The sequence below is a fragment of the Ornithorhynchus anatinus genome, chromosome 13 (genome assembly GCF_004115215.2).
Source record: "Ornithorhynchus anatinus isolate Pmale09 chromosome 13, mOrnAna1.pri.v4, whole genome shotgun sequence".
In the NCBI taxonomy this organism is placed as follows: domain Eukaryota; kingdom Metazoa; phylum Chordata; class Mammalia; order Monotremata; family Ornithorhynchidae; genus Ornithorhynchus; species Ornithorhynchus anatinus.
Window position 1 is genome coordinate 39,857,854 of NC_041740.1, and position 27,195 is coordinate 39,885,048.

Here is a 27,195-nt window from a genome sequence, read left to right on the forward strand (position 1 = left end):
CCGGCCCGGGGTTCCAGGACCGTGGGCCGGCGAGGCCGTTCTCCCGGGCCGCTCCCTCGGCAGCCCCCGGAGAAGGCCCCGGGCCGGGGGGGGGGGAGGGGGGGGGGGCGCCGGGCGAAGTGGGACGAAGGCCGGGGAGGGGAAGGGGGGGCTACATTCCGAAATTCAGTTACGCGAGAAAGGTCAAGGCAGCAGCTAGATCCCGGGGGCCGTACGGTTTCCGAGCGGTGACCCTCACCGGCAAGGACTCGAGAGACCCCCAAGTGCACCGTGATTCCTACCTATTTACAAAGCCAATAGGACCCAAAAAGAAAAGAAAAAGAAAACGTCACATCTAGTCTCCTTACAAATTTCATTTCCCTAGGTCGAAAAGTTCAGTGTTTGAGGAAGCTAACAAAAACTGTGTACAAAAATATAAATATCTTTACAGGTCCCCCCCCCGGGCCCCCGCCCTCGCAGGCGAGGGGGGCGGAAGAGGCGGAAGAGGCCCTACGGGTCACTGACTGACTCCACGGCGGCCGGCCGGCCGAGCAGAATGAAAAATACATCTCGTGATTCAAATACTGCTCGATTTCCCTGGTAAAGAAGGTTTGCTGTGGCTTTCTCTCTTCATTCTCTCTTTCTCGCTCTGCACCCCGTCCGCGTCAAAGCGCCGCCTGGAACAGCCGGCCTCGCCGAGAAGGGGAGGAGGGGGCGGGGCGGGCCCCCGAACCCGATAGCTTAATAACCGACCCCGGGAGGTTGGCCCGCTGGGGCGGAAGGTCCGGAGGGGAAACCGCGGGAGGGGCGGGGGCGGGGGGGGGACGTCGGGTGGGGGGAGTTCTTCGCTTCGGCGCGTGCCGGGGGGCCGCGGCCCCGGGCACCGCGAACGCGAGGCGCGGCGGGATCCCCGCTAGTCACGTTCCTCGGACTCGGCCCAAACCGCCGACGCGAACCGCCTCCCGTCGACGCGGTCGGTTCGCGCGGGTGGTCCCGGGAGCCGGGCCCCGGGGAACTCCTTGGCCTCAACCGGCCCCGCCGGCCCCCGCGCTCCCTGGGTCGGAGGGGCGCGGGGGCCACGACGGGTCATCTTTCTCCTCCTCCTCCTCTCCGCCGCGGGGCCCGGCCGCGCCGGCGAGGTGACCTTTAGCTTTAGCGGGCTCGGGCGGCCGGAACCACCGACCTCAGACCGGCCAGCCCACCCCCTTGCCCACCCTGGCGGGGGGGGGGGGGGGTGGGGGACACCGGGGCGGGGGAAGCGGCTCGCCCACCGCTTCTTCTCCCGGCCAGAAGCGCTCTGGGTCCCTGCTCGGGGCGGGGCGCTCAGGGGTCCCGCCGAAGCGGCCCGGAGGAGGACCCTCCGCTCCCCGGGTTGGCCACCACGGGGGCCAGCGTGGGCATCGCTTTGTTCTCCTGCCCTCCTGGTCAGAGCCCGACGAGGAGCCTTGGAGCCCGGCCGGCGACCCCTTGGCCAACGACCGGCGCCAACAAGAGGCATCACCCTGGGCCCCTGCCCGTCCGTGTCGCGGGCGGACTGGACACCTTGAGGCCCAGGGGGGCCAGCTTGGGCATGGGCCTCCACACGGGGCCTCCGGGCTGCCCGCCTCCGACCCGGTCTTGCATCTGCAGGACGGGCGGCGGGGCGAGGACACCGCCGTCGGGCTCGGCCGGGGGCCGCCGGGCACCCCGGCCCCCGTCGCCCAGGCGGGGGGACGCGGACTTCTTCTTCTCCGCGTCGAGGACGATCCGGACGAGGTCCCGGTGCCGGCCGGGAGGGGGGGTCCCCGTCCTTCCGGGGGCCTGCCTTCCCCCCTCTCCTCCTCCTCTTCCTCCTCCTCCTCCAAGTGCAAGAGGAGGGGCTGACGCCCCCGCCGCCCCCCCGCGCCCCGGGCGGCTCCTTGGCGCCGCCGCCCGGCGGGGCCGAAGCGCGGCGGGGCGTCGCGCGGGGGGGAAGGCCGCGGCCAGCGGGCCGGGCAGCTCGGCCAGCGCGGCCGAGTCGTCGTTCAGCTGCTGGTTGAGGAAGCGATCTCGTTGGAGCAGCGAGGTGAGGTCTCGGTCATCGGCGGCGCGGTGGCGGCCGTCGCTCTCCTCCGCGCCGGGGCCAGCAGCTCCCCGGGGCCCAGCGCCGCCGCGGCCTCCTCCTCGTCGTCCTCCTCCTCCATGGCCGACGCCATCTTCCACAGCTCCAGCTCCACGCGGGCATCCTTCAGCTCCTTGGCCTGCAGCTTGTGCGACGTGGGCTTGGGCCGCTCCCCGCCGGACTCTTTCCGCCGCCCGCCGGGCCTTTTCTGGCCGGGGCCTCCGGGAGCTCCGGGAGGCCCGAGGCGGGAGGATCTTGGCGAAGCCCTCCAGGGAGGCGGCGGCCGGCCCCGGGGCTCTCCTCCCGCCGGGCCCCGCCTCCCCGGGGGCGACCCCGGCCAGGGGATCCTTGTTCTCGCGGCCGTCCTTCGGCGGGCGGTCCGGCGCCCCTGACCCCGCGGGCCGGTCGACGCCCACGTCCAAGCCGAGAGCCGCGTCCGAGGCCAGCGACGTCACGTTCACGATCCTCGCATCATAAACAAGTCGTCGTTCTCTGCCGGTCAAGCGGAGGAGGGCGACCGGTGAGGGCCGGGGTGGAGACTCCCCTCTCCGCCGGCCGACCCTTGCCGTCGCCCGGCCGCCGCGGGCGCCCTCCCGCCCGAGGCCCGGAGCCGGGGCGGGCCCGAGGAGGACGACGGCCCGGGCCCTGCCGTCACACCCCACCCCGGTCCGTCCGATCCTCCCCGGCCGCCCGTCCCAGCCGCCGGTGCCCCGGTACTCACCCCCGGGGGGGCCGGGAGGCCGCCCTCACTGCCGGGGCGCGGGGCCGCCCCCGCTATGGCCGCCAGCGTGGATGGGCCGGCCGAGTCGCGAGGATGCCTTTTAACTGACGGGAACCGGCGTGCCCGGCAGCTGGAGCATCATGGGACGTCAGACCTTCGCCGGGAAGAGAAAGGGGGCCCTCTCACCGCCTGCCCCCTCCGGAGGGAGGGACAGCGCCCTCCGGGCACCGCCGGCAACCCGGGCGCTTCCCGCTCCCCCCGCCCCGACTTCCGACCGGGCGGCTCCCGCGTCACGGAACGGCCCGACTCCCCGCCCCCCGGCCGCGCCGCCGAGCCACATCGACCCCGGCGGCCGAGCCGGATCGGGCAAGGCGACTTCCGAGGAGAGGCCCTCCAAGCTGGCCGGGCGACACGCACCGCCCCCGGCCCTCGGGGCGAGAGAGACGGGCCCAGGTCCCGCGGGCCGCCGGGATCCCTCACCTGGCTGGCCCACGGCGGTACTGGTCACCCGAGGCTTCAGTTCGGCTTGCAGGAGGGTGGGAGGAATGGCCGTCACCGGCCCGGAGACCAGGGGGCTCTTCAAGGTGAGCACCTGCCCCTGCGGTGTCATCACGAGGCTCGCGGTGGTCAGCGCCAAGGGCGCAGCCAAGTTGTTGTCTGAGAGAAAGAGATCGGCGGGCAGTCGGGACTTCCGGTTCTCGACCCGGCCGGCGCTGGCGGGCTGCCCGCCCTCGCGGGCCGCGTGGCTCAGTGGAAAGAGCCCGGGCTTGGGAGTCAGGGGTCACGGGTTCGAACCCCGGCTCCGCCGCTTGCCAGCCGGGTGACTCCGGGTAAGTCGCTTCACTTCTCTGGGCCTCGGTGACCTCATCTGGAAACCGGGGATTGAAACCGCGAGCCCCGCGTGGGACAGCCTGATCATCTCAAATCCCCCCAGTGCTTAGAACAGTGCTCTGCACAGAGTAGGCGCTTAATCAACACCACCGTTATTATTATTAGGCAGACTCGGAGGCCTCGAGCAGGGGCGCCGTTGCCAAGCAAAGGAAGGCAAGCGTCTCGGGAGGACAAGAGGTCGGTAGGCAGGGTGTCTGGAGCCCGCCCCTTGGCGCCGGCTCTTATCACCACCACCACCGCGGAATCCATTACGCACTTACGGTGCGCCAAGCACTCTGCTGAGCGCTGGGGGAAGATACAAAACCATCAGGTCGGGCACAGACCCTGTCCCCACCCGGGGATCACAGTCGGGGCGGCTGAAGGGGTCGCCCGTGACAAGATCTGGACAAGTTGCCCGTCAGTCAGTGGGCACAGGGGAAATCCCCAAGGACCTCTGGCAGCTACGCCTTATTTTTTTTTTTTTTTTAAACAGTATCTGTTAAGTGCTTACTACGCACCGGGACCTGTACTGAGCGCTGAGGGAGATACAAAGACCATCGGGTTGGGCACGGCATTAATCCCCATTTTAGAGAGGAGGCAACCGAGGTCCAGACAAGTCGAGTGACTTGCCCGACGCCACATACGCACACAGCCGGCGAGTGGCAGAGCGGCATTAGAACCCAGATCCTCTGACTTCCAGGCCTTTTCTCTTTCCACTAGGCCACGCCGTTTCTGTGTAATCACCGGGGGCCCGGCCCCCAAGGACTCCGTAACACAGTAAGAACGACGACAATAATCACGGTGCTTGTTAAGCGTTTACCAGGTGCCAAGCACTGGGGTGGAAACGGTCAAATTGGGTTGAACAGTAGTACCGTATTCGGCGCTCATTAAATGCCCATCCTCAACTGATAAATGTTCCCTTGGAGGGTTTCCCTTTCGACCCTAGTCTAGCCCGGGAACAAGGTGGAAGGGAGCAGCCGGACCCCTCGGAGACCGGCCAACGTGGTCATCGCTTGAGCTCCACCTCCCCGACCGCGGGTCCCACTGCAATTCGTCAAGCGACTCTCAAGCGGAACAGCCCGGCCTCCTTTAGGGCCCTGGGGCTCGCTCGCTGACACGCCGGGAGGGGCCGCCCGGGCGGCCGGGGGCGGAGGAAGAAAGGTTAAGCGGCCCAATTCCTCCTCTCTGCTACCCGATCTGGTCCTGGGCCTCGGGAGGAGACCACCCGGAGCGACGACGTATTTTCTGTCGTCTGGCACCCTGCTGGCGAGGACAACGGGCGGGCCGGGGGCCCGCAAACGATTTCCGTGCTTCCCGGGGGGTCGCCGCCTCCCTGTCCCGCGGACCCGGCGGGGAGCTCCCGTCCTACCTGTGGCCTGGCCGCCTTTCCTGGAGAGTATGAGCGGCTTCCCCCGCCTGTTGCTCGGGGTGGCCCGGCCCGGCTCCCGGGAGGCGGCGGCGGCGGCCGGGGGGGCGGCGGGGGCGCCTCCTTCCTGCTGTCTGCTGGCTCCGGGGGACACGCTGGGCTCATCCTGTCCCATCTGCTTCCTTTTCTTTTGGGCCTCTAGAGCTTTCTGTTTGGCATAAATGTACTCTAGCTTCTTCAGGACCACTTCTTCCGTCTTACCTACAGGTTGACAGGGACAGAGTCAACCATCCCTCACCCTCACGTGATCTCCCCGGGGGGCCCCCGGGGGACTCCGGCGGCTCCGGCCGCCCCGGGAGGCGACCGTTCGCCTTCACGCGCCCGGTCCGCAGGCCCTCGGGGGATCGGACGCCAGCCCCCACGCGGGATCACCCCACCTCCGGCCGAGGCCCGGGAGCCGCCGGCCCGGCCGCCGCGCGCCCGTCTCACCTGACAGAGTGGACACTTTGCGGATGAGGTTGTTCCGTTTGCGGGTCAGGAGGTTCTTCTGCCCAATCAGCTTGTCCGCCTGGTCCGTCAGCCCCTGGATCTCCTCCAAGGCCTAGGAGGAAGCGGCGGAAGCACCGGGTCACCGCCCGTTCCCTGGGCGGGGGGGGCGGGCCCACGGGCTCCTTCGCAGCTGGCTTTCGGCTCCGGTGCGAGCAGGGCCGCCCTCGCGTTTGAGGAGGCAGGCCCGGAGGGCCGAGCCTCGGTTTCCCTATGCTGGGGATGCCTCCCCTCCCCGGGACCCGCTGCCGGTACCGCCCAATCGACCCATCCCCTCCATCCGTCCCCTCCGTCCAGGGGCTCTGCCATCCGAGCACCCGGTGAGCCCGGCGTGAGAACACACACCCGATCTCCTGAGGGGCCCGTTCGCAACCCCACCCTCGCCCTCCTGTCCCGGGAAGGAGCCGGGTCCGCCAGCTGGCCGGCTCCCAGCCCTCCGGGGAGGGGGTGGTGGTCCCGAGGCTCACCTGCTTGAGGATGTAGGACTTGGAGACCTTGGGGAGGTTGTGCAGGCCCAGGGCCTTCTTCAGCTTCTCAAACAGATCCCTCATTTCGTTGCGGCGGCGCCGCTCGTTGGCTGTGTGGGTGCGGCGGTAATGCGCGAACGCCTCCGCTTCGTTCCGCAACTTCTTGTTCCACAGTTGAGGCTTCGGCTGCCCGCCAAAGTGAGGGATCCTGTGCGGGGGGGAGACGGTTCCAATGAACCTCCCCGGGTCGGCCGCCGGGGTGGGGGGGGGAGGAGGCCGAGGAACCCCGGGGCTCCTGAGGCCGGGGTGGCCGAGTGGTGGGAATCAGCGAGACCTGTGGGCAGGGAAAGTGACTACCAATTCTCTTATACCGTCCTCTCCCGAGCGCTCAGTAAAGTGCTTTGCACACAGTAGGCGCTCGATACAAACCCATGACCTGGCCTAGGGCTGGCAGGAGGATCCCTCCGTGCCGTGTTCATGCATTCATTCGAAAAGTACTTACTGAGGCGCTTACAGTAAGCAAAGCACTGTACTAAACCCTTGAGAGAATACGACAGAACGATAAACACATTCCCTTCCCGCAGACAAGACCGGTCGGGGGACTGGCTGCCGTTGTCCCTAGAAAGCTGCCCGGCCTAGTGACAAAAAGTCTGGGTCTGAGGGCCTGGGTCTGGGGGCCGGAGGACCTGGGTTTTCATCCGGGCTCCGCCACCTGCCTACTGGGTGACCTTGGGCAAGTCACTTCTCTGTGCCTCAGTTTCCTCAACTGCAAAATGGGGATTCAATCTCCTCCCTTCACCTGAGACTCCGAATCCCAAATGGGGCAAGACCGTGTCCGACCCGATTACCTCGTATCCACCCTAGCGTTCGGAACAGCGCTTGGCACATAAGTAAAAACTTAACACACAATCCTACCTGACCGAGCCCATGTGGGATCGGGACTGGGTTTCGGAGCCTAGTAAGGGCTCAGATACCACGACAGAGCCTCGGGGTTTAAAAGCGACCGGGATGCAGTTCTGACGACTTATTGAGGGAACGAGGGAAGGGACAGGCTCACAAAAATGAGACCAATCAACTGAGCCACCGACCTGGATGCTTATCTCAACGGCCGACTTCTCGTCCGGAGGCGAAGGGGACGGAGACCCGCACCTGGAACGACACGGAGGGCACGCTTCGTCCACCACTCGCCTGGGGAGGTCCGACGGGGAGAGGGGTCGCAGGATTCCCGCTCTCGTCTTTCCCACGGAAGCCACCTGGCCCCAGATGGGTGGGGCAGACTCCTTCCGCCGGAGTCCGCGGCAAAGCCCTCTTGAATCCCTCCACTTGCTGGTATGGAAAACGCCAGGCCTCTCTGAGCCTCTTCCCGTGGGCTCGGGCCAGATCTCGGCAGCCCCACGGCTCCGATCGCGCCGGCCGGGAGCAGCCGCCCGCCCTTCTGCCCGGGCTGAGATTGCCGGGCCGGATCCAGGCGAGCCCCGGGAGTGGGAGCGGCCCGGGCCGCGTCTGTCAGCCCAACCCTGACCAAAACCACGGTGGAGGAAACTGAGGCCCCCAAGGCCTCCCGGCCCCCGAAATGGCTTCTTTTTCCAACCCAGATGGAACCCCGGGGCACCTTCTAAGTCGCCTCCCTGGCTCCCCCCAGTGAGGCCGGGACAGTGGCTCAGTCCTCAGGCAGGACGCAGCCCTCAGCACTTAAAACCGGGCCTGACGGAGAGTAGGGGCTCAACAGACACCCCCCGCTACTGCTGGGGACCACCCGAGGGGACCGGGAAGGCTTACGGCGGCTTGGAAGACTGAGCGTTGCCGACGGAGGCCTTCAGACGGGCGATGTTGATTTTCTCCGTCAGCTCCTCCACCGTCTCGATGTCCACCTGCTCCTCGTCCTCCTCCTCCTCCTCGCTGTAGTCCAGGAGCTCGCCCTGTGGCAGACGGTCCCGGCTGGTCAGCCCGCGCCCTCGGGCCGGCGCCTCAGGACGGACCCGGAACCCTCCTGGCCGCGCCAGCCGGACGCTTACCTGGGCGGGATCCGTGGGGACGGCCCAGGGCGCCCTACCGCTCGCGGACTCGCTCGCCGGGAAGAACTGACGGGTCGGAAGACAGAAAACCGTCGCGTTCTGTCTCTGGCCGCTGGCGTTCTCCCCGGGTCAGCGGGGTCTCGGTCTCGCCCACGCCCACACACCCGGCAGTCACCAGACACAGGCTCGACGCGGGCCAGGCTCGGCACCGAGGCCCCCCCGGAAGGATCCCGGGGCTGGCGGTGGTGATGGGGCAAGATCCCCGCCTCCCCATCCTAACCTCCTCAGCCCCGGGTTGCTTTCGGGGGGGGGGGGGGGGTGTCCTCTCGTGACCCGGCGCCAGGTCGGACACTCAGGGGACGGATACCCCATCCGGTGCCTTTCCGGGAACCATGTCAGGATTTCATCCCCCAAGGGCCTCGGGGTGTTTCTGCTTCTATTCGGTGCTTGGAACAGTGCTTGGCACATAGTAAGGGCTTAACAAACGCCATCATCGTCCTCATCATCTGGCTTCCCGGGCCCGGGGGCTTTGGAGGAGGGGGCGGGGGAGGAGAAACGCAGCCTTTTAAAACAATCTCTCCTCCTCCAGAGCCTACCGTCTGCTGGAGGGAACTCTATAATCGAAGACCCCCCCCTCCAGAAAAGATGAGCAAAAAGGGATACGCCTTCAAAAAAAAAAAAAATAAGCACCCAGACGCCTCACTCATCACCAATTACCCACCCCTAAATCACCAGACAGAGAGGCGACGTGCTCCCCGTGAGGCGGGGAGGGGGCCGGGGAGAGGTCAGTTGGATTCCTACACGAAATCCGAAGGGATCTGGGGGCTGCGTTCAGCCCCCGCCTTAAGCGGCAGCCCCCAATTCCCTCTGCTGGGAGGCTGGAGAGAGAGCGGCCCACGTGTGCCAATCCCGTGCCTCCAGGGTGGAGGCTCCGAGGGGTCAGAGAACCCTGCCCTCAAGAAGTCGGGTTTCCCCACCCCTCCGCCCCCCCGAACCCCTTCTCTGCTGGCCAGCCGGTCTGAGCGCTGCTCGCTTCCCCGCCCTCACTCTCAAGCCGGAGAAATCCCCTCACCCGGGCCCTCGGCGGCCGGGCGGCATCCCAACGCCTACAGGTCATATCAGTCAATCGCGGGCATCTACCGAGCGTCTAACTGTGCGCAGAGCACTGGCCTAAGCACTTGGGAGAGCACGATACAACCGAGGTGATGGACACGTTTCAATCCCGGGTATTAACTGAGCGCTCTCTGGGCGTAGAGAAGCGCCTGGGAGGGTAGAATACGACAGAGTTGGTAGACACGTTCCAATCAACGGTGTTTATTGAGCCTCTCCTCTGTGTAGAGAAGCGCTTGGGAGAGTACAACACAACAGAACTGGAAGACACGTTCCCTGCCCGCAAGGAGCTTACGGTCAAGAGAGGGGGAGGCACCTCTTGGAGATGTCATTTTAATAAGGCCACCCTCGGGGCCCGCAAGGACAGCGGCGCCGCTCTCTCCGACACAGTCCCGGACGCGGGAGCGAGAAACCCCGGTGCCTAGCGGAAAGAGCCCAGGACCGGTGGGCGGAGACCTCGGTTCGAGCCAGTCCCGGCTCCGCCACTCGTCCGCCGCGTGGCCTCGGGCAAGTCCCTTCGCTTCTCTAGACGTCAGTTTCCCCATCTGTGGACGGCGACGGAACACCAGCTCTCCCTCCCTCTTCGACCGGGAGGCCCGGCGGGGGGGGGGCGGGGGGCGGTCTGGGGGTTTACCCGTCTTGGGTCTACGCCTACCGCCTAGCAGAGTAGCGCCCCTCGACACCCGCGAGGGAGGACGGGGGCCCCTGGCCCGAAAAAGGGCGGGTCAGGAGCCTGAAGCCGGCCCCCGCCAAGCTGAAGTCGTCGGCGCCGCGCCCGCGTGCGAGGCGGCTCCGGAACCCGGCCCTTCCTGGACTCTGCTGCCTTCAGATTTAGGCCCTCCCGCCCGTCCGCCTCTCCGTAATTTACTCCAACTTCTGTCCGTGCCCTCCCCCGCCGGGGAGAGCGTAAGCTCCTTGGGGTCGGGGACGATGCCTCCCAACTCTACCGTACTGTACTTTCCCAAGCACTTAGTACAGCGCTCTATACGTAGTTAAGCATTCGATAAATGCCCCCGACTGATTGCCTGAGACCTTGAGGGACGGCCACGTGAGGAGAAGGGAAGGTGGGCAGGAGGATCTCTAAGGGCCGCCGGAGGAGAGCGCGTGGGGGCCGTGAAAAGGGAGGGGCTGGAGGAGGGCCTCGGCGGCGGTCAGCCGGGACCCGGGGGGCGGAGACCGGATGACCGAGGGGGAGCCGGGCGGAGGTGGCCGGCCAGACCCCCCCCCGTTGAAGGCCGCTGGCCGAAGGAGGCAGGCCGAGCCAGGCCCCGCCGCCACGCCGCGCCTCTCCCCGCTCCCCTCCTGGGCCCCCGAGGAGGGCCCCGGCACGCCCCCCCCCCCCCCCGCCCCCGGCCTCCCGGCCCCTCACACGCACCCGGGGCCTCCGTTCGACCGGCTGAACCCCGACGGGACGCGGGGACGGCGGCGAGGAGAGCTCACAGGAGGGACGTTCCCCGGGAGAGGGACGAGAGTTCAGCGGATCCGTCGAAGAGACTCCACCAGACCTCCGGAGGAGCTAAATGGGGCGGTGGGGGGCCCGGGCCGGGGGTCCATCCGGAGAACCGGGGGGCCGCGGGGCCGCCCGCCCGGCGAACGTCGACGCCACTCACCAGCTTTTCCACGTCAACCTCCTCCTCGTCGCTCTGACAGGTGCTGGAGGCCCCTTCCGGCCCCTCGTCGGCCGAGTCGTCGGTCCTCTCCTCCTCCTCGGCGGCGGGCCCGGGGCCCCTGGCCGGTCCGTCCCCTTCGGCGGGGCCGGTCGTCCCGTTCCGAGGCCCGTGGGCGGCCCCTCCTTCCCGCCGGGAGCCCGGCGGGGGACTCCTCACCCGGCCGGCAGCGGGGGATCCGGGACCCTCGGGCTCGTCAGCAGGGCGCCCGCTCTCCCCTCTCGGGGCCTCGACGCGTCCCCGGGCCGGGCTGCCCTCGGGGCGGCTCCCTGCCCCTCCCTCTCCGGCAGCGTCCTCGCGTTCCTTCCTCTTGGGCGGGGGGCCCGCCGGCCCCGCCCCACGGCCCCGCGCCCGTCTCCCCGTCCCCGGTGGCTCCCGCTCTTCCGCCGAGTTCTTCGCCCGGATCCGCTCCTCCCCGGCGCCCCCTGGGGCGGAAGCTTCCTCCTGCTCCCGCTCTTTCGGCCCCCGGGGACCGAGGGGGCGCGAGGGGCCGCCGGGTGGTCTCGCCCTCTGTTCGGCCTCCTCGGGCCCGGCCCGGACGTCCTTGGGCTCCGCTCCCGGGTCGCCTCTGGGCCGGTCGGCCCCCTCGTCCTCCCCCGTCTCTCGGGTGCCGACCTTCCCTTCCTCGCCGGCCCGGGACCCGCCGACGTAAGAGTGGTCCGAGCCCACCGGGTCCGCGGGCCCGTCCTCCGGCAAGAGGGGCCCGTGGGCGGCACGGCCTCCCGCCGCTCCCGGGGCCGCCCCCGGGGCGGCAGAGCCCGGGGTCTCCTCGCCCTCCTGAGGCCGCGGTGCCCCCACGGGGCCAGGCGAACCCACCCCGTCGCCGGCCCCCTCCGCCGGCTGCCTGATCTTGTCGTCCCCCCGTCGCTTCGGCGGACTTGACTGGACCTTGGGGCCGGTCCCTCGATTCGCCTGGAGGGACGCCACGTGCTGGAGGATCGAGCCGGGCACGGCCTTCTGCCCCGGGAGCTGCAGCAGGGCGAAGCTCCCCGACTGGAGGGGGACGAGCCCGGCCGCGCCAACCGGCTGCCCCCCGGAGACGCCTGCCAGTCTGGATTCGGGGCCCGGCGGGGAGATCCTCAGAGTCAAGGTGCCAGCCTGGGACACGAAACTGGGCACCGAGGGAAGAACGGTCAGCGCTTGGGTCATCAGCTTGGTGGCCGGCGAGGGGCTGACGGCCTGTCCCAAGGGGTTCGTCCCGGGGGAGGTGGGCAGCGGAGCGGGCGTGTCGGGTTTGGCGGGAGCAGGAAGCCGAATTCCCATCAGGGACCCTGGCGAGACAGAGACGGCGAACCCTAAGTCACCGCGTCCCACGGGGACCCCCGGGCCGGGGACCGACCGACCGACCGACCCGGGGCCACGACGGCCTCGCGGGCGGCCCGACCCCGCGGGGCCCCGGCTCCGTACCTGGGTTGCGCAGCACCACGGGCTGGAGGCTGGGCTGGGTCCCGGAGGCACGGAGCTGCTGCAGGGGGACGAGCTGGATGATCTGCCCGCTGGGATGTCGGAACAGATTCCCCCCGCCGGGGCTCCGGAGCGGCTGCAGGACCATCCTCTGGCCCTGGGCCACCTGCTGCACCGTCTGCAGGGGTCGCAGGGGGGGAGAGCCGTGCTGCACGGGGATCAGCAGGAGCCGAGGGCCCATGCGCTTCTCCGGCCCGGGGGGTGCCTGCGGGGCCGGACCCGGACCCGGGGGCGTTTCGTCTACGAGAGAAGAACGGGGCCGTCGCGTCAGCGTCTTCCCCCGCACCCCTTCCCCGCCCCGGACGGAGGGGCGCGTCTGCAGACCGGGCGACGACGGGGGCCGGCCCGGCCCCGGCGGCGAACCGACCCTTCCGGGCCACGTCCCGCCGCCAGCCGACGGCCGGAACGACCCCGGGCCCGGCGGGCGGCTTTCTGGGCCGGGACCCCCGCCGCTGACCGACCTCCCACACCCCTCGGCGGGCCCCGTGCTGAGAAGTCACACTCTGGACCAGGAGAGCAACCTCAGCTCGGCTCTCCCGCCTCTTCAACCCTCAACCCCGAGCCGAGGGCCTGGAGCGTCCAGGTGTGGCTAGAAAGGAGGCGCTACCAAAGCCGGCGGCGTGGACCGAGCCGCCGGAGGGGGTGGGGGGCGTAAGACGGAGCGGGAGACGGCCAGGAAGGGGCGGGTCGCGGGGGCGCGACGACGGAAAGCCGGCGGGCCTTCGGACGAAGGACCGGATCCGAGAGGAGAAGCGAGCCGGAGGACCCATTTGAAAGAGACGGGCGAGACGCGAGGGCGAGAGAGGAGAAGACGCTCCGCCTCGGACGATGCACGGAAAGAGCGAGGGGTCCCCAGGAAAAGGCCCCGGCCGCAGAGCGCGGGAGAGGACGGGCCCAGCCAGTCTAACGGAGGGGACCGGCCCCGTTCCCGGAGGCCGGTCGGGTGGCCCGCGGGGCAGCCGGGAGGCGAGACCCTCACCGGGATCCCGCAAGCGGCCGCAAGACGACGGGCCGGTCTCGGGCCGCCACCGCCCCGCCGCGGGAGGACCGGCTCCCGAGAACGCGCAAGCCGGAGTAGCCGGTCGGGAGGCGGGCCGCCCGAGGGAGAGGCCCCTCTGAGGCCGAACCACCACGGTTTACAGGGGGGAGTCTACAGCCCCTCTCATCTCCCCTCGGGCCCCGGGTCCCCGAATGCACAGGAGGCGGCACGGGGGGATCCAGAGGCGAGAATGCCACGCCACGCCTCTGCTTTCCCGGCCTCTCCGTCCCCCGCAGCCCCCGAGGGGCGGGCCCGGGGCCGAAACCCCTCCGCCGGCCGCGGGGGCCGGTCGGGCGGGCCGGGCGCCTTCTCGCTCTCCCCGAACGGAGCGGGGGACAGAAGCGGCGCCAGCCGGTGGGAGGAGCCCGGGCATCGGGGGCTCTAATCCCGGCTCCTCCACCTGCCCGCCCCGTGACCTGACTTGGCTCCTTTAGGCTTCGGTTTCCTCAGCTGTAAGACGGAAACCCTCCCGTGCGGACCGTGGGTCCACGTAGGGCGGGGACGGTGTCGAACCCAACAGCTCGCGTCTACCCCGGGGCACTCGACACGGTGCTCGGCCCATGACGGCGCTCCACGGATACCGCCGCCGCCCATCACTAGAGCGGCCCGCCGAAGCGCGGCGCCCGCTCCCTCGGACGGGCACCGACCCCTCCGCCGCCCGGCTCCCCTCCTGCCCGACAGGCCCGCGCCCTTCCCCTCCCCTCCCCACCCCTCCGAGCCCCGAGCGTGGGATGGAGAAGAGGCCGGAAGGGGACGGAAATGATCACGCCAGCCGGTGGCCCGTGAGACGAGTCCGAGCCTTACCTGGTGGCGACCGACCCACTGGCGGAGTCGCACCAATCCCCGAGAGAACAAGAGGAATAGAACCGAGGGGTGAAGCCGGTGGAGTCGCCGCGGAGGAAGACGCGGCGGCGGCCGCCCCCGCCGCGGAGGCGACGGGAAGCCAGGCGGCCGGGGGCGCGAATACGGAGTCGGAGGGAGCCGGGGGGGCGGCGGTCGCGGTGGCCACCGCCGGGGGGGGGGGGGGCGGGCGAGCCGAGGCCCCCGGCCGCCCCCGGGGCGGCGGCGCCGTCGGGAGAAGCCCCGGGGGTTTCCTTAGCACCCGGGTCGGCGGTCCCGGCGGGAGAGGCCCCGGGGGGGACGCTCTCTAAAGACACTCGAGGGACGGCGGCGAGGGCGGCGACGGGGCCGAGGCCGACCCCCGGGACGGCCCCGGGGACGGCGACCGCTAGCGGAGGTTGCCCGAAACTGAACCCGGGTGGGCCTGGCAGGGGCTGGGGGGCGCTAACTCCAGGAATCTTCTGCCGCAGGGCTCCGACCTCGCTCATCACAAACTGTGTGAACACACCACCGGGAGAGGGCCGGGTCGCTGCAAATAAAAATTTGCAGGTCAAAAATTTCAAACGGTTCCCGCCGGACAGTTCACGTGAAGGACTGAGCCGGGGCACCGTCGGCCGGGGGGCCGTCGGCTTCGGCGGCCGCCGGGGCCCTACGGCACGCCAATCCGCCTCGAGGCCGGCGGTGGGGGTGGGGGGGCGTCTCCCTCCGGTTCTCCTCACTGGCCCGGGCTCTCGCCCAAGGCCGGTTATGGCTGGGGGCCCTACGGGGAGAATCAACTCTTCGAACCGAAGCTCTCCCTCCCGGCGGCGCGGGGACGCGGACGGGTGGGGGTGGCAAGAAGCCAACCCAGAGCGGTGGCCGTGCTCAGCGGGAGGAGAGGTGCGCGAAGGGTAGGGCCTCTCGCCGCTGACGGGGAGAATCCCGCCGTGCCACCCTGCCTCCCCTCATCCCCCGAGACCCGGGGCCCTCCGTCCAAACTCCCGGGCGCCGGGGCGAGCTAACCCGCTACGAGAGGGCAGGCGGGACGGGACTGCCTAGGAGAACGGTAGGAAAGCCTGAGAGGAGGTGGCCGCCGCGGAGGCGCAAGCCGCCCCAGCCCGCCCCGTCCCCAACAGGACCCCGCCAGCTGGGGAGGAGAGAATTGGGCGCGGATGCCAAGGTGCCGTCCGGAACAGCCGAGACCCGCGGACCCGCCGGACCGCTGCAGGACGGGGGTGGGGGGAAGGAGACCCCTCCCCGAAGATGGCGGCCACGCCCGGACCCCCCCAGCCGGGGTGCGGCCCGGCACCGCCTGACGGAAGGAAGGTGGGCACGCCTGTTTCCCGGACCCCGGGGTCGGGGGGAGGACGCGGGGAAGACACCACACACGATGTCTTCCAAGGGACGACTGGCTTCGGGCCCCGGGTCGGGCGAAGCCCCCCCCTCCCCCCCGGCTCGGCCGGGCCCGTCACAACTCTGCCCATCGCCCGACGGGGCTGCTGGCCAAGGCGCAAGGGCTCACCCGTCACGAAGAACAACTGCGGGGGGAGAGGAGGGTGCGGGGAGGGAGGCGGGGAAGCCACCTGGAGAAACCCAGCTACCTTCTACTGTCCTTTCCAACCCTGAAGAGGAGCTGGAAGGCGAGACGGACACGAGGAGGAGGAGGGAGAGGACGAGGAGACTGGGCGACGAGAAGGGAGATTAAAAGGAGGAGGAGGAGAAGGGAGAGGAGGAAGAGGAGAAGAAAGAGGAGGAGAAGGGAGAGTAAAAGGAGGAAGGGCAAGGACGCGGAGGAAGGGCAAGGACGACGAGGAAGGGCAAGGACGACGAGGAAGGGCAAGGACGACGAGGAGGGGGGCAAGGACGACGAGGAAGGGCAAGGACGACGAGGAAGGGCAAGGACGACGAGGAAGGGCAAGGACGACGAGGAGGGGCAAGGACGACGAGGAGGGGCAAGGACGACGAGGAGGGGCAAGGACGACGAGGAGGGGCAAGGACGACGAGGAAGGGCAAGGACGACGAGGAGGGGCAAGGACGACGAGGAGGGGCAAGGACGACGAGGAGGGGCAAGGACGAGGAGGAGGGGGGCAAGGACGACGAGGGGGGGGGCAAGGACGAGGAGGAGGGGGGCAAGGACGAGGAGGAGGGGGGCAAGGACGAGGAGGAGGGGGGCAAGGACGAGGAGGGGGGCAAGGACGAGGAGGAGGGGGGCAAGGACGAGGAGGAGGAGGGAAAGGACGAGGAGGAGGAGGGAGGGAGGACGAGGGGGATGACGAGGAGGAGGAGGAGGGAGAGAGGACGAGGAGGGAGAGGACAAAGGACGAAGAGGATGAGGAGGAGCACTCATTGACCCCAACTCTCAACTCTTGCTGCGTAAACCAACGACAAAGCAGACAAGGCATCGAGTCAGTAACATCTGAAAACAGACTTACTCCTAATGAGAGGTCAAGCCGCCCCGGGGTGCTAGGTCAATGGGCTACTTATCACCACCAAGCAATTCTGCTTAAGAGCTGTAGAGAGGCAAAGACAGCAAAGCGAGACAGACATCAAAAGCCAAGCCGGACCGATCCCGGATTCGGCCGCCGGCCCCCGCCCCGGGAAGCCGGCCGCGGAGCAGTCGGGTGGGGGGGTGGGGAGGGGCGGGAAGCGGGAGGCGCGCGCCGACTCACCCGGGGGTCTCTGGGCCGGGACAGACGCCTTCAAGGTCGTCGCGGGCGAGGCGGGCGAGGCGCTGGAGGGCGGCGGCGTCGCTTGGGGAGCGGCCGGCGAAGGCACCTGGGCGGGGGGCGTCCTGGAGGCAGCCGCCTTGGCATTGGATGCTACCTTGGAGATGACAGTACTGAGGGTTGAGAGGTCCAGGACTGTGGGTCGCAACCTGCCTGTGATATAAGCAGCTAGCCTATTGGCTGGATGCAATGCCCCCATCTGTCCCAATAGCAACTTAGCCTGCGGGTAACTTTTACCATTAACCTGAAACAAGTGGCAAAGAGAAATTCTGTAAAAATGAGATTCTCTCGCTGACTCGCCTCCCTTGTTGACAACACGACTTTACCGGGGGGTCCGAGGGCACTCCTCCGACTCGGAGCCGGGGCGGGGGACGGCGCGGGGACGGCGGGACGACTCTCCTCCTTGGCCGGGTTGGAACGGACACCCTCCGGAGGCGACCCCCCCCCCCCCCCCCCCCCCCGGCTCCCCGCGACGCTAAGCCCGGGCGAGAACTGGTCCACCACACCTCCGGACTCGGCCGGCTCGGGAGGCAGATCCGGTCGGCCCGACCCGGGGAGGGGCGGGCGAGCCGCGGCCCAGAGGTGCCGCTCGGAGGGAGCCGGAGGGTCCCAACTGTGACCTCCGAGGGGATCCCGTTCGGCCACGCTCCGATCCGGAGGCACGGAAACCTCCCCGCACCCAACCCCTCTCCCCCGGCCTCCGCACGGGGAGGTGCACCCCGGGAGCCTCCGGCCAGGGAACCGGGCCTCGCCTTCTCGGCTCCCCCGGGAGAGACCGGGGTGGCCGCAGGGCCGCAGACCTGGCACGAAGGGCGGGGCGGAGCTCAGGCGAGCCCGCCTCCGCAGGCCGGGTGGCGGCCGGGCCAACAGACGGAGGCCGAGGTTCTTCTCCGGTCCGGCCGCCAACCTCCCGAGGGGCTTGGCAAACTGTGCGCGGGAAGGGACGGAGAGGCGGAGTGCGGGGCAGAGCTGGGGGGCGGCTCCTCCGAGGAAAGGTCCCAACAGGACACCGAACCAGAGTTGGCTGACCGCCCGGGGTGCCCCCGGGGAGCCCCGGCCTCGCCGCCGACCAGGAACGTCTCGCGGCCAAGACGGGGACCCCTCTCCTCGGAGGAGGGCGATCCGGCGAGGCCTCTGAGCCGGCAGCCTGCGGGGATCAGAGCCGCTCCGCCCGGCTCTCCCGGGCTCCCCCGCGGGCCCCGGGGCGAGTCAATCCATCGCTCCCTGCCTCCGCTTCCTACCGGCGTCATCGCCGACGGCATTTATTGAGTACTTACTGCGTGCAGAGCATTTCACTAAGGACCTGGGGCGGTATAATACAACCGAGCTGGCGGACCCGTTCCCTGCCCACAGTGAGTTTAATCTGGACCCTCGTCGCCCTTCCGGTTGCCCCGGGGGAAGCGGGGTCCGCTTAGGTGAGCCCAAAGCCCTCGGCTAAATCCGTCACACGCCCCTATCCCTTTCCGAATCGTTCCCCCGGGTCAAGGGGGCCGGGAGGTGGTTCACGGGGCGGGGGACGCCCGGCAGACCTGGCTCCCGCCGCCAGACCCATCTGGGGCGGGAAGCGGACCCTTTCAGGAAGAATCGCCTGCTTCCGTTGAAAGCCCGTCTTCCGAAGAGCACCGGGTGCCAAACCCCGCCTGCCTAGGGGTTCCGGTCGGGCCAGCTCCTTGCGCCTCGGCAGAGGGAGGGCGCGCCACCCCCGCGCCGCGGGAACACACCCTGGTCCCCGGCCACGATCCCTCGCCGGTTCCCCGGACCCCGCACGCCCTCTCTTCCGAAACGGAGACGCCCCGACTTCGGCGGTGGAAGCGGCGGGCCCGGGGCCGGGCTCTCGGCCAGACCGGAACCTCCTCTCGGGGGCCCCCGCCGACACCGGCCGACGAGACCACGTCGGGTAGGTTCCGGGACGGGGGCGGAGCGCGCGGCAGGGACGCGGCCTCGACCGGCCGGCCCGATTCCCGATCCGGCGGCCGTCTCCTCCGCGGCCTCCGGCCGAGGCGCGCCCCCCCCGCCCCCGGGCGGCGAGGACGCCGGCAGACCACCTCCTCCAGTCAGGGCTACGGCCCCCCAAGCGAAGGCGGTTCTCACCTGGATCAGCCCTGCGGGACTCGGGCCGGATTTACGTTTGTAGGCCACCAGCCTCCCCGCGGGAGAGAGTCCGGAGTAAAAGGGGAGGCCCTTGCCCCCGGGCAGCTTCTCCCGCAGCCTGTCCACGGCCTCCAGGCGCACGAGCGTCACGCTGTCCGCCGCCTTTTCCCGGGCGGCCGCCGCGGCGCCCTCGGGCGTCTCCGGGTCCGGGTCGGGGGCCCCGCCCGCCTCGCCCCGGTGGTCCCGGCAGGGCGGCATGGAGATCTTCACGCGGGACGAGTAGACGGAGGGCTCCTTGCCGTCCTCCCGGCCCTGGCGCTGCGACGCCAGCTCGATGATGAAGCTGCCCACCTTGAGGGACTGGGGCATGTTGCTGTTGAGGTGCTGCGACAGGATGCTCAGGATCTTGCCGCGGTCTTCCTCCCAGTTGCAGTCGGAGATGATCTCGATCAGCTTGGTGGGCCCGCCGGGCGACGGCCGGTGCACGTACGAGGTCGAGGGAGAGGGGTCCCCTTCGGGCCGGGGGGTCCGCCAGCCTGGCTCTGACAGGGAACCCAGACCGATTGCTGCGGGGCCCCACGGCGGCTCGCCGAATCCCGACGACCCCTTCCCCCAGGCCACGGCGGAAATGGGCTCGGGGTCCGGCTCGCCACCGAGGATCCCGACCCCGGGGGCGGTCCAAGGAGCGCTGGGTCTAGTCGCCGCCCACCCCCGCCTCCACCCCTCCCTCTTCCCACACCCCCCGCCCCGCAAATCCAAGCCCGGGGGTTCCGTTCGCGACCCCGTGACCGACGGGCCCCGCCACCCAGGGCCGCGGCTGGGCTCCGTTGCCGGGCCGGGGTAATGACGGCCCAAAAATACGGACGGGGCCGGGGGCCCGGAAGCCAGCCACTCCGACTGAAGCCCCCCGGCTCCGTCGAAGACCGGGCTTCCGGGACTCCACCCCGAGGCGGGCGGCAGGGGCTGGAAGCTACGCCGACCGAGGGTCGGGCCCGCTTCAGCCGGGACGGGGTGCGTCTTAAAGGGAGTCACGGCAGCCGGGGACGGGTGGGAGGCAGGCTGACCCCCTGGAGCCGGGACGGTCCCAATTCCTAAAACGGCCTCGGACGACCGACTAAATTCCGGGATCGCCCTAACCCCGCCGAGGCCGCGGGAGAGCCCACGGGTACAACTAAGCCAAGCAAGGGTGAAACTCGGGGCAAATATCCCTCGATCCATCGTCACACGAACACACGGGGTGAAACTCAAAGGGAGGATCATTATCACGCAGTCACTAAGTCTAAGACCATTCCAGGAAAGAGGGATTGGGGGGAGTGGGGGTAGGGGGCGGGTTTCTTTTTTTTTTTTTATCGGCATTTATTGAGCTCTTATACTATACGGCGGAGCGCTCTACTAAGCACTCGGGAGAGTGCAATACAACAATATTGGCAGACACGATCCCCGCCCTCGAGGACCTTCCAGCCTGGATTTGTTTTCTGCAGAGAAGAAGAGACGTCAGGGGAGGAAGCTGCAGATGCCAAACCTTTTACAGGTCTCTCCCCGACCAGCCGGGCTCGGCGTTTCTCGTTAACCTGCCCTCCGGACTGACCGCCCCCCCCCCGGCGTCCACTCCCTCCCGCCGACCCTCACGGGACGGCGGCCGCGGGGCGGCCGCCCGGCCTTCCCTCCTCCCGGGGCGGACCGGGGTCGAGTGGAAGGGCCGAAAGCGACCGCTTCCCGCAAGTCAAGTGACAACCAGCGAGACTTGCCTCTTACCTTCCGACTTGTCGCTGTCCTTCTCCGCGTCACCGACGCTTGGCTTCGGCGGTTGATGTTCGGAGTCGCATTCCTGCAGGGGGGCAAATTCACGGAGAGATCGATGGGTCGACGGCATTTACGGGGGCCCTTGCCGCGCGAAGAGCACCCAGCTGCGGGCGAGGACGACACCACAGAGTTGGCAGCCACGATCCCTGCCCACGGAGAGCTTCCAGTTCGACCAGTTCGGAGAGGGCGGCCTCAAGGTGCCCGGTGGAAGATCGGGTGTGTCTCTGGGCAATCACAACGTCTCTGTGCCTCAGTTCCCTCGGTTGCAAAATGGAGATTCGTGACCCGCTCTCCCTCCTTCTCACACAGCGCGAGACGAGAGATTGGATCTAACTTGATCATCTTGTATCTCCCCGGGGCTAAGTACGGTGCTTGGCACCTGGTGAGCCCCCCGTCCCATTTTTATGGCATCTGTTAAGCGCTTACTATGTGCCAGGCACTGTTCTAAGCACTGAGGTAGGTCCGGGTTAATCAGATCGGACGGTCCCTGGCCCACCTAGGGCTCACAGTCCTAATCTCCATTTTACAGTTAAGGTAACGGGCCCGGAGAAGTGAAGCGACTTGCCCAAGGTCACACAGAAGACAAGAGGCGGAGCTGGGCTTGGACCCCACGTCCTTCTGGGTGACCTGGGGTCTGTGTTTCATCCACTAGGTCACGCTGCTTCTCGCCTGCCGTGCCGCCTGCCCGCTGCGTGACCCGCGCCTCGGTTTCCTCGGGCGGAAAACGGTGGGGCGGGACCCGTTCTCCCTCCCCCTTCGACCGCGAGCCCATCTACCCCAGCGCTCGGCACACAGCAGAGATAGCGCGGTTTTTCTAAGGGCCGCGCCTTTCGGGTTCATTTTCGCCTCAAGCCTGAGCCCTCGGCACCCGCGAGGCCTCGGCAGACGTCGCTGGAAAGGATGGGCTGCAGGGCGGGTGCCACCTGAGTCCCCGGCCCGGCTCCACACCGGTCGAGCGTCCTGGAGGGACGCCGCCCTCTCCAGTGGGGGCAGGGGAAGCCCCCCTGCCTCGGTTCAAGGGCCGGTCAACCGAGGAGCCCGTTTTTAAAAGCTCCGAGGGGGCGGCGGGGCCGACAGGGAGGGAAAAGGCAGCCCCTCACCTTCTCGCGGCCGTCGGTCGAGTCGCTCCCGCCCGGGCTCCGCTGGGGAGGCGGCGGCGGGGTGGACAGGGGAGACTGGCCGTCTTCCTCTCCTTTGCGCTCGTAAACTCGGACCCGGGCGCACGTCATCATGCTCTCAAAGTAGAGGTAGACGGGGTCCTTCTCCTCCTCCCGGATCTGGAAACCACACAGACGTAGGCGTACACGCAAGCCACGACCCCGCTTTATCCCACGCTCCCCGACCCCGATCCCCCCGGGTTGTCGGCCTCCCGGCTCCGACGCCGGGGGGCTGTCGCGGGGTTCCCGAAGTGGGGACCATGAGGGCCGGCACGGGGAGGCGGGGCTGAGCCGGAAAGGGTCCTCCCCACCGTCCGCCCCGAGGAACAAGATATCCGAACCATTTCCAGACTCAGAGTCTGAGAATTCCCGCGAGCGGTCCCGAAAGGGGTTGCCCTCGGTCCTCCCCCTAATGGCCGCTCGCTCGAGGGCCTCGCCAGCCTCCCGCCGATCACGCTCATCCCATCTGGATCCCGCGCCCCCGAACTACCTCTCAGAGGCCTTTCCCCACCGCCCCCAGGAAGTCTCACCCCGGGGCCGTGGTCACCCCACCGTCCCCGCCCTCGGGAACCCTGGCTTAGGCCCCTAGAGCCGGGCCACCGGTCGCCCATCTCCCTCCGCATCTGTGCTCCCTGCCAAGCCCGATGGCCGGCACGACTCCCTTCGCCCTCCTCCTCCAAACCAGAAACACAAGACTCAGAAGAGCCAGATCAGAAAGTCGAGGGGGACCGCGAGACCGCCTCGCCCGTCGAAACGACGAACCGTCAGAGACCGGCAGAGGGGAATCTAGCGTTTGGCCCCCGGGATGACCTACTCTCTGGCCACCTCCCCGGCCCCGCCGGGCTTACCACTGGGTTGGGCTTGGGGGCGTACGCCCTCGCCGGTTTGGCTCCGGCCGGGGGCCTGGTCTTGCTGGCCAACGAGCTCTCCGGGTGAGGCAGCCCCGGGGCCTTCGCGGGCTCGACGACGGAGGGGGTGGGGATGTAGACAGGCTCGGGGTCCACTTCGCCTTCCACCTTCACCCAGAGCGGGTAATGGCGAACGGGCAGTTCGGGCTCCGGGTCACAGATGGCTGAGCCAGACACGAGGAGGAAACGCAACAGTGGATCAGAGCCGGGAGCCTCCCCCTGGCCCGAGCCCCGCTCGGGACACCAGGGTTCTTCCACCAGATACAAGAATTGGGATATTTGCTAAGCGCTTACCATGCGCCGGACACTATACTAGGTCCTGAGGTAGATAAGAGCAAATCTGGTAGGACGCGGCTCCCGTCCCACGTGGGGCTCCGTCTCAATCCCCATTTTGCAGACGAGGGAACCGAGGCCCAGAGGAGCCAAGTGACCTGCCCCAAGTCACGCGGCCAACGGGCGGGGATTGGAGTCGGCAACCTCTCCGGAGGAAGCGGCGTCCCTGGGACCACCGGGAAAGCCAACCGTCCGGGACCGGTCGGTCAGACGGTCAGTCGGACCGGTATCTACTGAGTCTTTATTGAGCGCTTACTGTGCGCAGAGGACCGTACTAAGCGCCGGGGAGAGGACGATACAATAATAAACAGAAACCTTCCCTGCCCACAGCGAGCTTACAGTCTAGATGGGGCGACAGATGTTAACACAAAGAAGGAAATGACAGATACGTACGTCAGTGCCGTGGGGCTGGGAGGGGGGGGACGAATAAAGGGAGCGGGTCGAGGCGACGCAGAAGGGAGTGGGAGGAGAGGAGGGTTTAGTCAGGGAAGGCCTCTCGGAAGAGGCCTCTGGGCTTTGAGGAGGGGGAGAGAGTCACTGTCTGTGGATGAGGAGGGGGGAGTGTCCCCGCTCGACCCAGCCAAAGCAACGGACCCCTCCGGGGGCTGGGCAGCGTCCCCAGGGGCGCTTCCTAACAGCCTCGACTCGGGGACGGCCGGCCATCCCGCAGAGTCCCCGGCTTCCACCGAGTGGCTTCCCCTACCTACGATTCCTTTCGGGGTCCGTCTCCCCCGCTAGACCGAAAGCTCCTGGCGGGCAGGGACCGTGTCTGCTCCCCCGTCCCGGGCGCCCAGTACAGCGCGCTGCACGAACGAGGGCTTGGGAAATCCTGAGACGGGGCGGGCGTGGCTCCGTGCCCCCCCCCCCCCCCCCGGCAGGGGAGCCGGGGAGACCCAGGACCGTTCCCTTCGGCGACCCGGCCCGCCCGCCACGGATCGCCCGGGCGGTGACACTCACCGTACTCCACCCTCTTCCTCTTCCTCCGTTCCCTGAGCCGCTGCTCCTCCTCTCTGTCCCCGTCCCCGGCTTCCCTGGGCTCGTCCTCCGCCGGGGGCCCGCCGAACCCGAACTCCTGGTGCAGGACCTTCCTCAGGACCCGCCTGGGCTTCGAGCCCGCCCTGACGAGCATCACCTTCCTCTTCAAGCAGGTGCAGCCGAACATGCAGTCGGGCCGGCGGCAGTGGGCCGGCTGGCGGTTCTCCAGGGCTAGGCTGGCACAGACGCAGCCCAGCCGGCAGAAGTCGTTGTTGCACGGGGGGGCCCGCTTCCGGATGATTTTGTGGATGGGTTTGGTCTTCAGCGACGCCTGCGGGGAAAAGCGGATCCCGGAGCTCTCCTGAGATGGGCTCGGCACCTCGGCCCGGCCTCGCGCCCGATGCCCCGGGCGCATCTCCCCCGCCACCGAGGACCCTCTGGTCTGACGCTCCCCGATCGCCGCCGGGGCAGAGCAAGACAAACGGCAAACGTCCGTTTGGGACAGAGAGGGAGAGGGCAAGGGAGCGCGTTGACCGAAACAGAGAGGCAGCGGGGCACCCCCAGATTTAAGGGCGGAGGTCGCTCTCAACACTGATGTCGCGGGGAGGTGGGGTGGGCGGTGCCGGACGGGCACGGGTCTGCTCGCGGATGGGCAGAATTAACCGGCGTGGACCCGGGGGCTGTCGGCAGCTTTGCAAATCATCGGTCCCGGCGAGCCCGAAGGTCCGAGGCCGGTGTAGTCCCGAGATCCCCGGAACCGGGGGCGGGGAGAAGCCTCTCCGGTGGCTTATCCAGTAGGGAAGCGGGACTCGCTGGCTTCTCGTAGTATCCTTGGGAGATGGGACGCCCCCCCCGGCCCGGGCTGCCGACACGGGCGCCCTGCGACCCGCTCTCCCTCCATCTCGGCCCACCCGACGGGGAAAATGGGGCTCTGGTCCGAGAGGCAGGATTTTTTTTCAAGGGGATCTTTCTGGGGTTGAGAACCTCTCAAGCATTCATTCATTCAATAGTATTTATTGGGCGCTTACTAGGTGCAGAGCACTGTACTAAGCGCTTGGAATGGACAACTCGGCAACAGATAGAGACCGCCCCCGCCCAACGACGGGCTTCGGGGCCCTTCGAACCGGACCAGGGGGAAGCAGCGTGGCCCGGCGGAAAGAGCCCTGGCCTGGGAGTCGGAGAGACGTGGGTCCTAATCCCAGCTCCGGCGTGTGTCCGCTGGGGGACCTCGGGCGAGTCACTTCCCTTCTCTGGGCCTCAGTTCCCTCATCTGTAAAATGGGGATTACGACCGCGCTCCCCGTGTGGGACGGGGACCGCGTCCAACTGGATTACCTCCTACCTACCCCCGGCGCTCGGCACATCGTAAGCGCTTAATCAATGCCACAGTTGTTGCTATCATTTGCCGGAGACTGGAGTTAGAGACTCTCAGAACGGCAAGCTGCCTTGCCACGGGAGGGGGGACGTCACTCAGAGGCCCCGCTGCCCTGCGCCCCTCGGCTGGAAACTTCTCCCGCCCATCCGGCGGCTCGAGCCGAACAAAGGAGGCCCCGGTCTCTCTCCCCCCACCCACGGTCCCCAGGCTCGTGGGGAACCGACGGAGCGGTTAAAAGTGAACCGCCAGGCGCCCACCTGAGCCGTGAGCAGGGTGGCCAGGGACACGTCCGCCCGCTCCTCGGTGATGTAGGTCCGGGGCTTGCCTTCCCACAGGGCGCAGTCCTCCAGGTCCATGAGCTTCACCTGAGACTTGGACAGGCCCGGGGGGCGGGCGGCCTGATGCGGGGGCAGCGGGGGCAGGTTGGGAGGGAAGGGCGGCGGGCCGGGGCAGGGGTGCGGGCCCGTCGGCTTGGGCAGCACGCCGTCCTCCAGGGCGGGCACGACGAAGCTGTCCACCGGGCCGTCCAACAGGCCGGCGGCGGCCCTGCTCGCCTTCTCCCCCGGAACCGCCTGGAGATGCCTCTGCCGGGGCGACGCGGGCGACGGCAAAATGGGCTTGTAGGGGGCGGCCTTGGCTCGGCCGCCGGGGCCCGCCTGCCGGCCGTGGGCCTTGCCCTTCCGGGAGGCGGCGGCGGGGGCCGGGTGAGGCTTCGAAGAGTACGAGGTGGAAGGGGCGGCGGTGGACTGCTTCTTGAGGACGCTGTCCAACGTCCGCACGTAGCTGGTGCTCTTGGTGGGGAGCTGGTAGACCACGGGCGGCGTCGGGGAGGTGGAGGAGAAGCCCAGGCTGGACTCCATCAGCTTGCCTTCGTTCTCCAGGTACTCGTCCAGCTTGTCGCTGCAGAAAGCCGAGCGGTTCTTCAGAGAGCCTTCCGAACCGCCGCCTGGAAGGGTCCGGAGAGAGAGACACGGCGCTTCGCTCATTCGTCCGCTCATTCGATCGGGCTTACCGCGTGCGGAGTACGGGGAGAGTGCAAAATAAAAACAGACACATTCCCTGCCCCAGACGAGCTTAAAGGGGGAGACAGAACTCGCTCATCTGCTCAACGGAGAGCGCTCCACGGGCGGGCTGTGAAAGCCATGGAAGTCGCGCCCTCGACTGACTCTCCCCTTCCACCTCGCCCCAGAGGGGCCTCCCGCCCCGTTGGCCCTGCCAGAAGGAGAAGGGGGACAGAGGAGGTCGCACACATCCACCCCGCCGCGTCGCCCACCATCACCACGATCCCCGGGACCCGCCCCACCCCGGCCTCCCGACTCGGGCACCGCGGGAGGTCGCGGGCCGACAGGCGCCCGGGAGGCTTCCCCGTCTCCCTCTCCCGCCCCTGGTCACCTTCGTTCCGGGAGGCCGACGCGCTGTGAAATTTCCTCCTCCAGCCCTTGATCTTGGTGAAATCGTTGGTCTTGCCGGTCCGGGAGACGAAGGGGAACCCGGAGTCTGAAGGAGAAAGAGGAGCCGGTGAGCCGGGCGCCCGAACGGAGCAGAGGCCTCGTCCGAGCCCCGATCCCTCGGCGCGATGATTCCCGCCCCCTTCCCCCACCGCCCCGCCTCCGGCTTTCGGAGAGACCCGGCCACCGGGAATCGCGGCAACCCGATAAATCGCCCGTCTCATCGCCGACAGCCCG

The 27,195-nt window shown here is 68.6% G+C and overlaps 1 protein-coding gene across 1 annotated transcript in view; it reads right to left on the reverse strand.

Moving 5' to 3' along the window:
* Positions 1 to 892: 892 nt before the first annotated feature.
* MGA (MAX dimerization protein MGA) overlaps positions 893 to 27,195 on the reverse strand; it is a 36,166-nt gene continuing 9,863 nt past the window's right edge. The window contains 30 exon segments of the mRNA XM_039913861.1: positions 893 to 1,033; positions 1,522 to 1,742; positions 1,784 to 1,908; positions 1,910 to 2,076; positions 2,079 to 2,402; positions 2,404 to 2,528; positions 2,531 to 2,551; positions 3,261 to 3,437; positions 5,020 to 5,277; positions 5,506 to 5,617; positions 6,030 to 6,237; positions 6,621 to 6,664; positions 7,118 to 7,178; positions 7,809 to 7,948; positions 8,045 to 8,110; positions 9,424 to 9,699; positions 10,765 to 12,092; positions 12,229 to 12,525; positions 12,893 to 13,005; positions 13,265 to 13,400; positions 14,129 to 14,264; positions 14,374 to 14,693; positions 16,813 to 16,966; positions 18,961 to 19,502; positions 20,716 to 20,788; positions 21,864 to 22,040; positions 22,769 to 22,992; positions 24,119 to 24,467; positions 25,768 to 26,456; positions 26,903 to 27,007. Coding sequence (XP_039769795.1) covers positions 893 to 1,033; positions 1,522 to 1,742; positions 1,784 to 1,908; positions 1,910 to 2,076; positions 2,079 to 2,402; positions 2,404 to 2,528; positions 2,531 to 2,551; positions 3,261 to 3,437; positions 5,020 to 5,277; positions 5,506 to 5,617; positions 6,030 to 6,237; positions 6,621 to 6,664; positions 7,118 to 7,178; positions 7,809 to 7,948; positions 8,045 to 8,110; positions 9,424 to 9,699; positions 10,765 to 12,092; positions 12,229 to 12,525; positions 12,893 to 13,005; positions 13,265 to 13,400; positions 14,129 to 14,264; positions 14,374 to 14,693; positions 16,813 to 16,966; positions 18,961 to 19,502; positions 20,716 to 20,788; positions 21,864 to 22,040; positions 22,769 to 22,992; positions 24,119 to 24,467; positions 25,768 to 26,456; positions 26,903 to 27,007 — 7,109 coding nt within the window.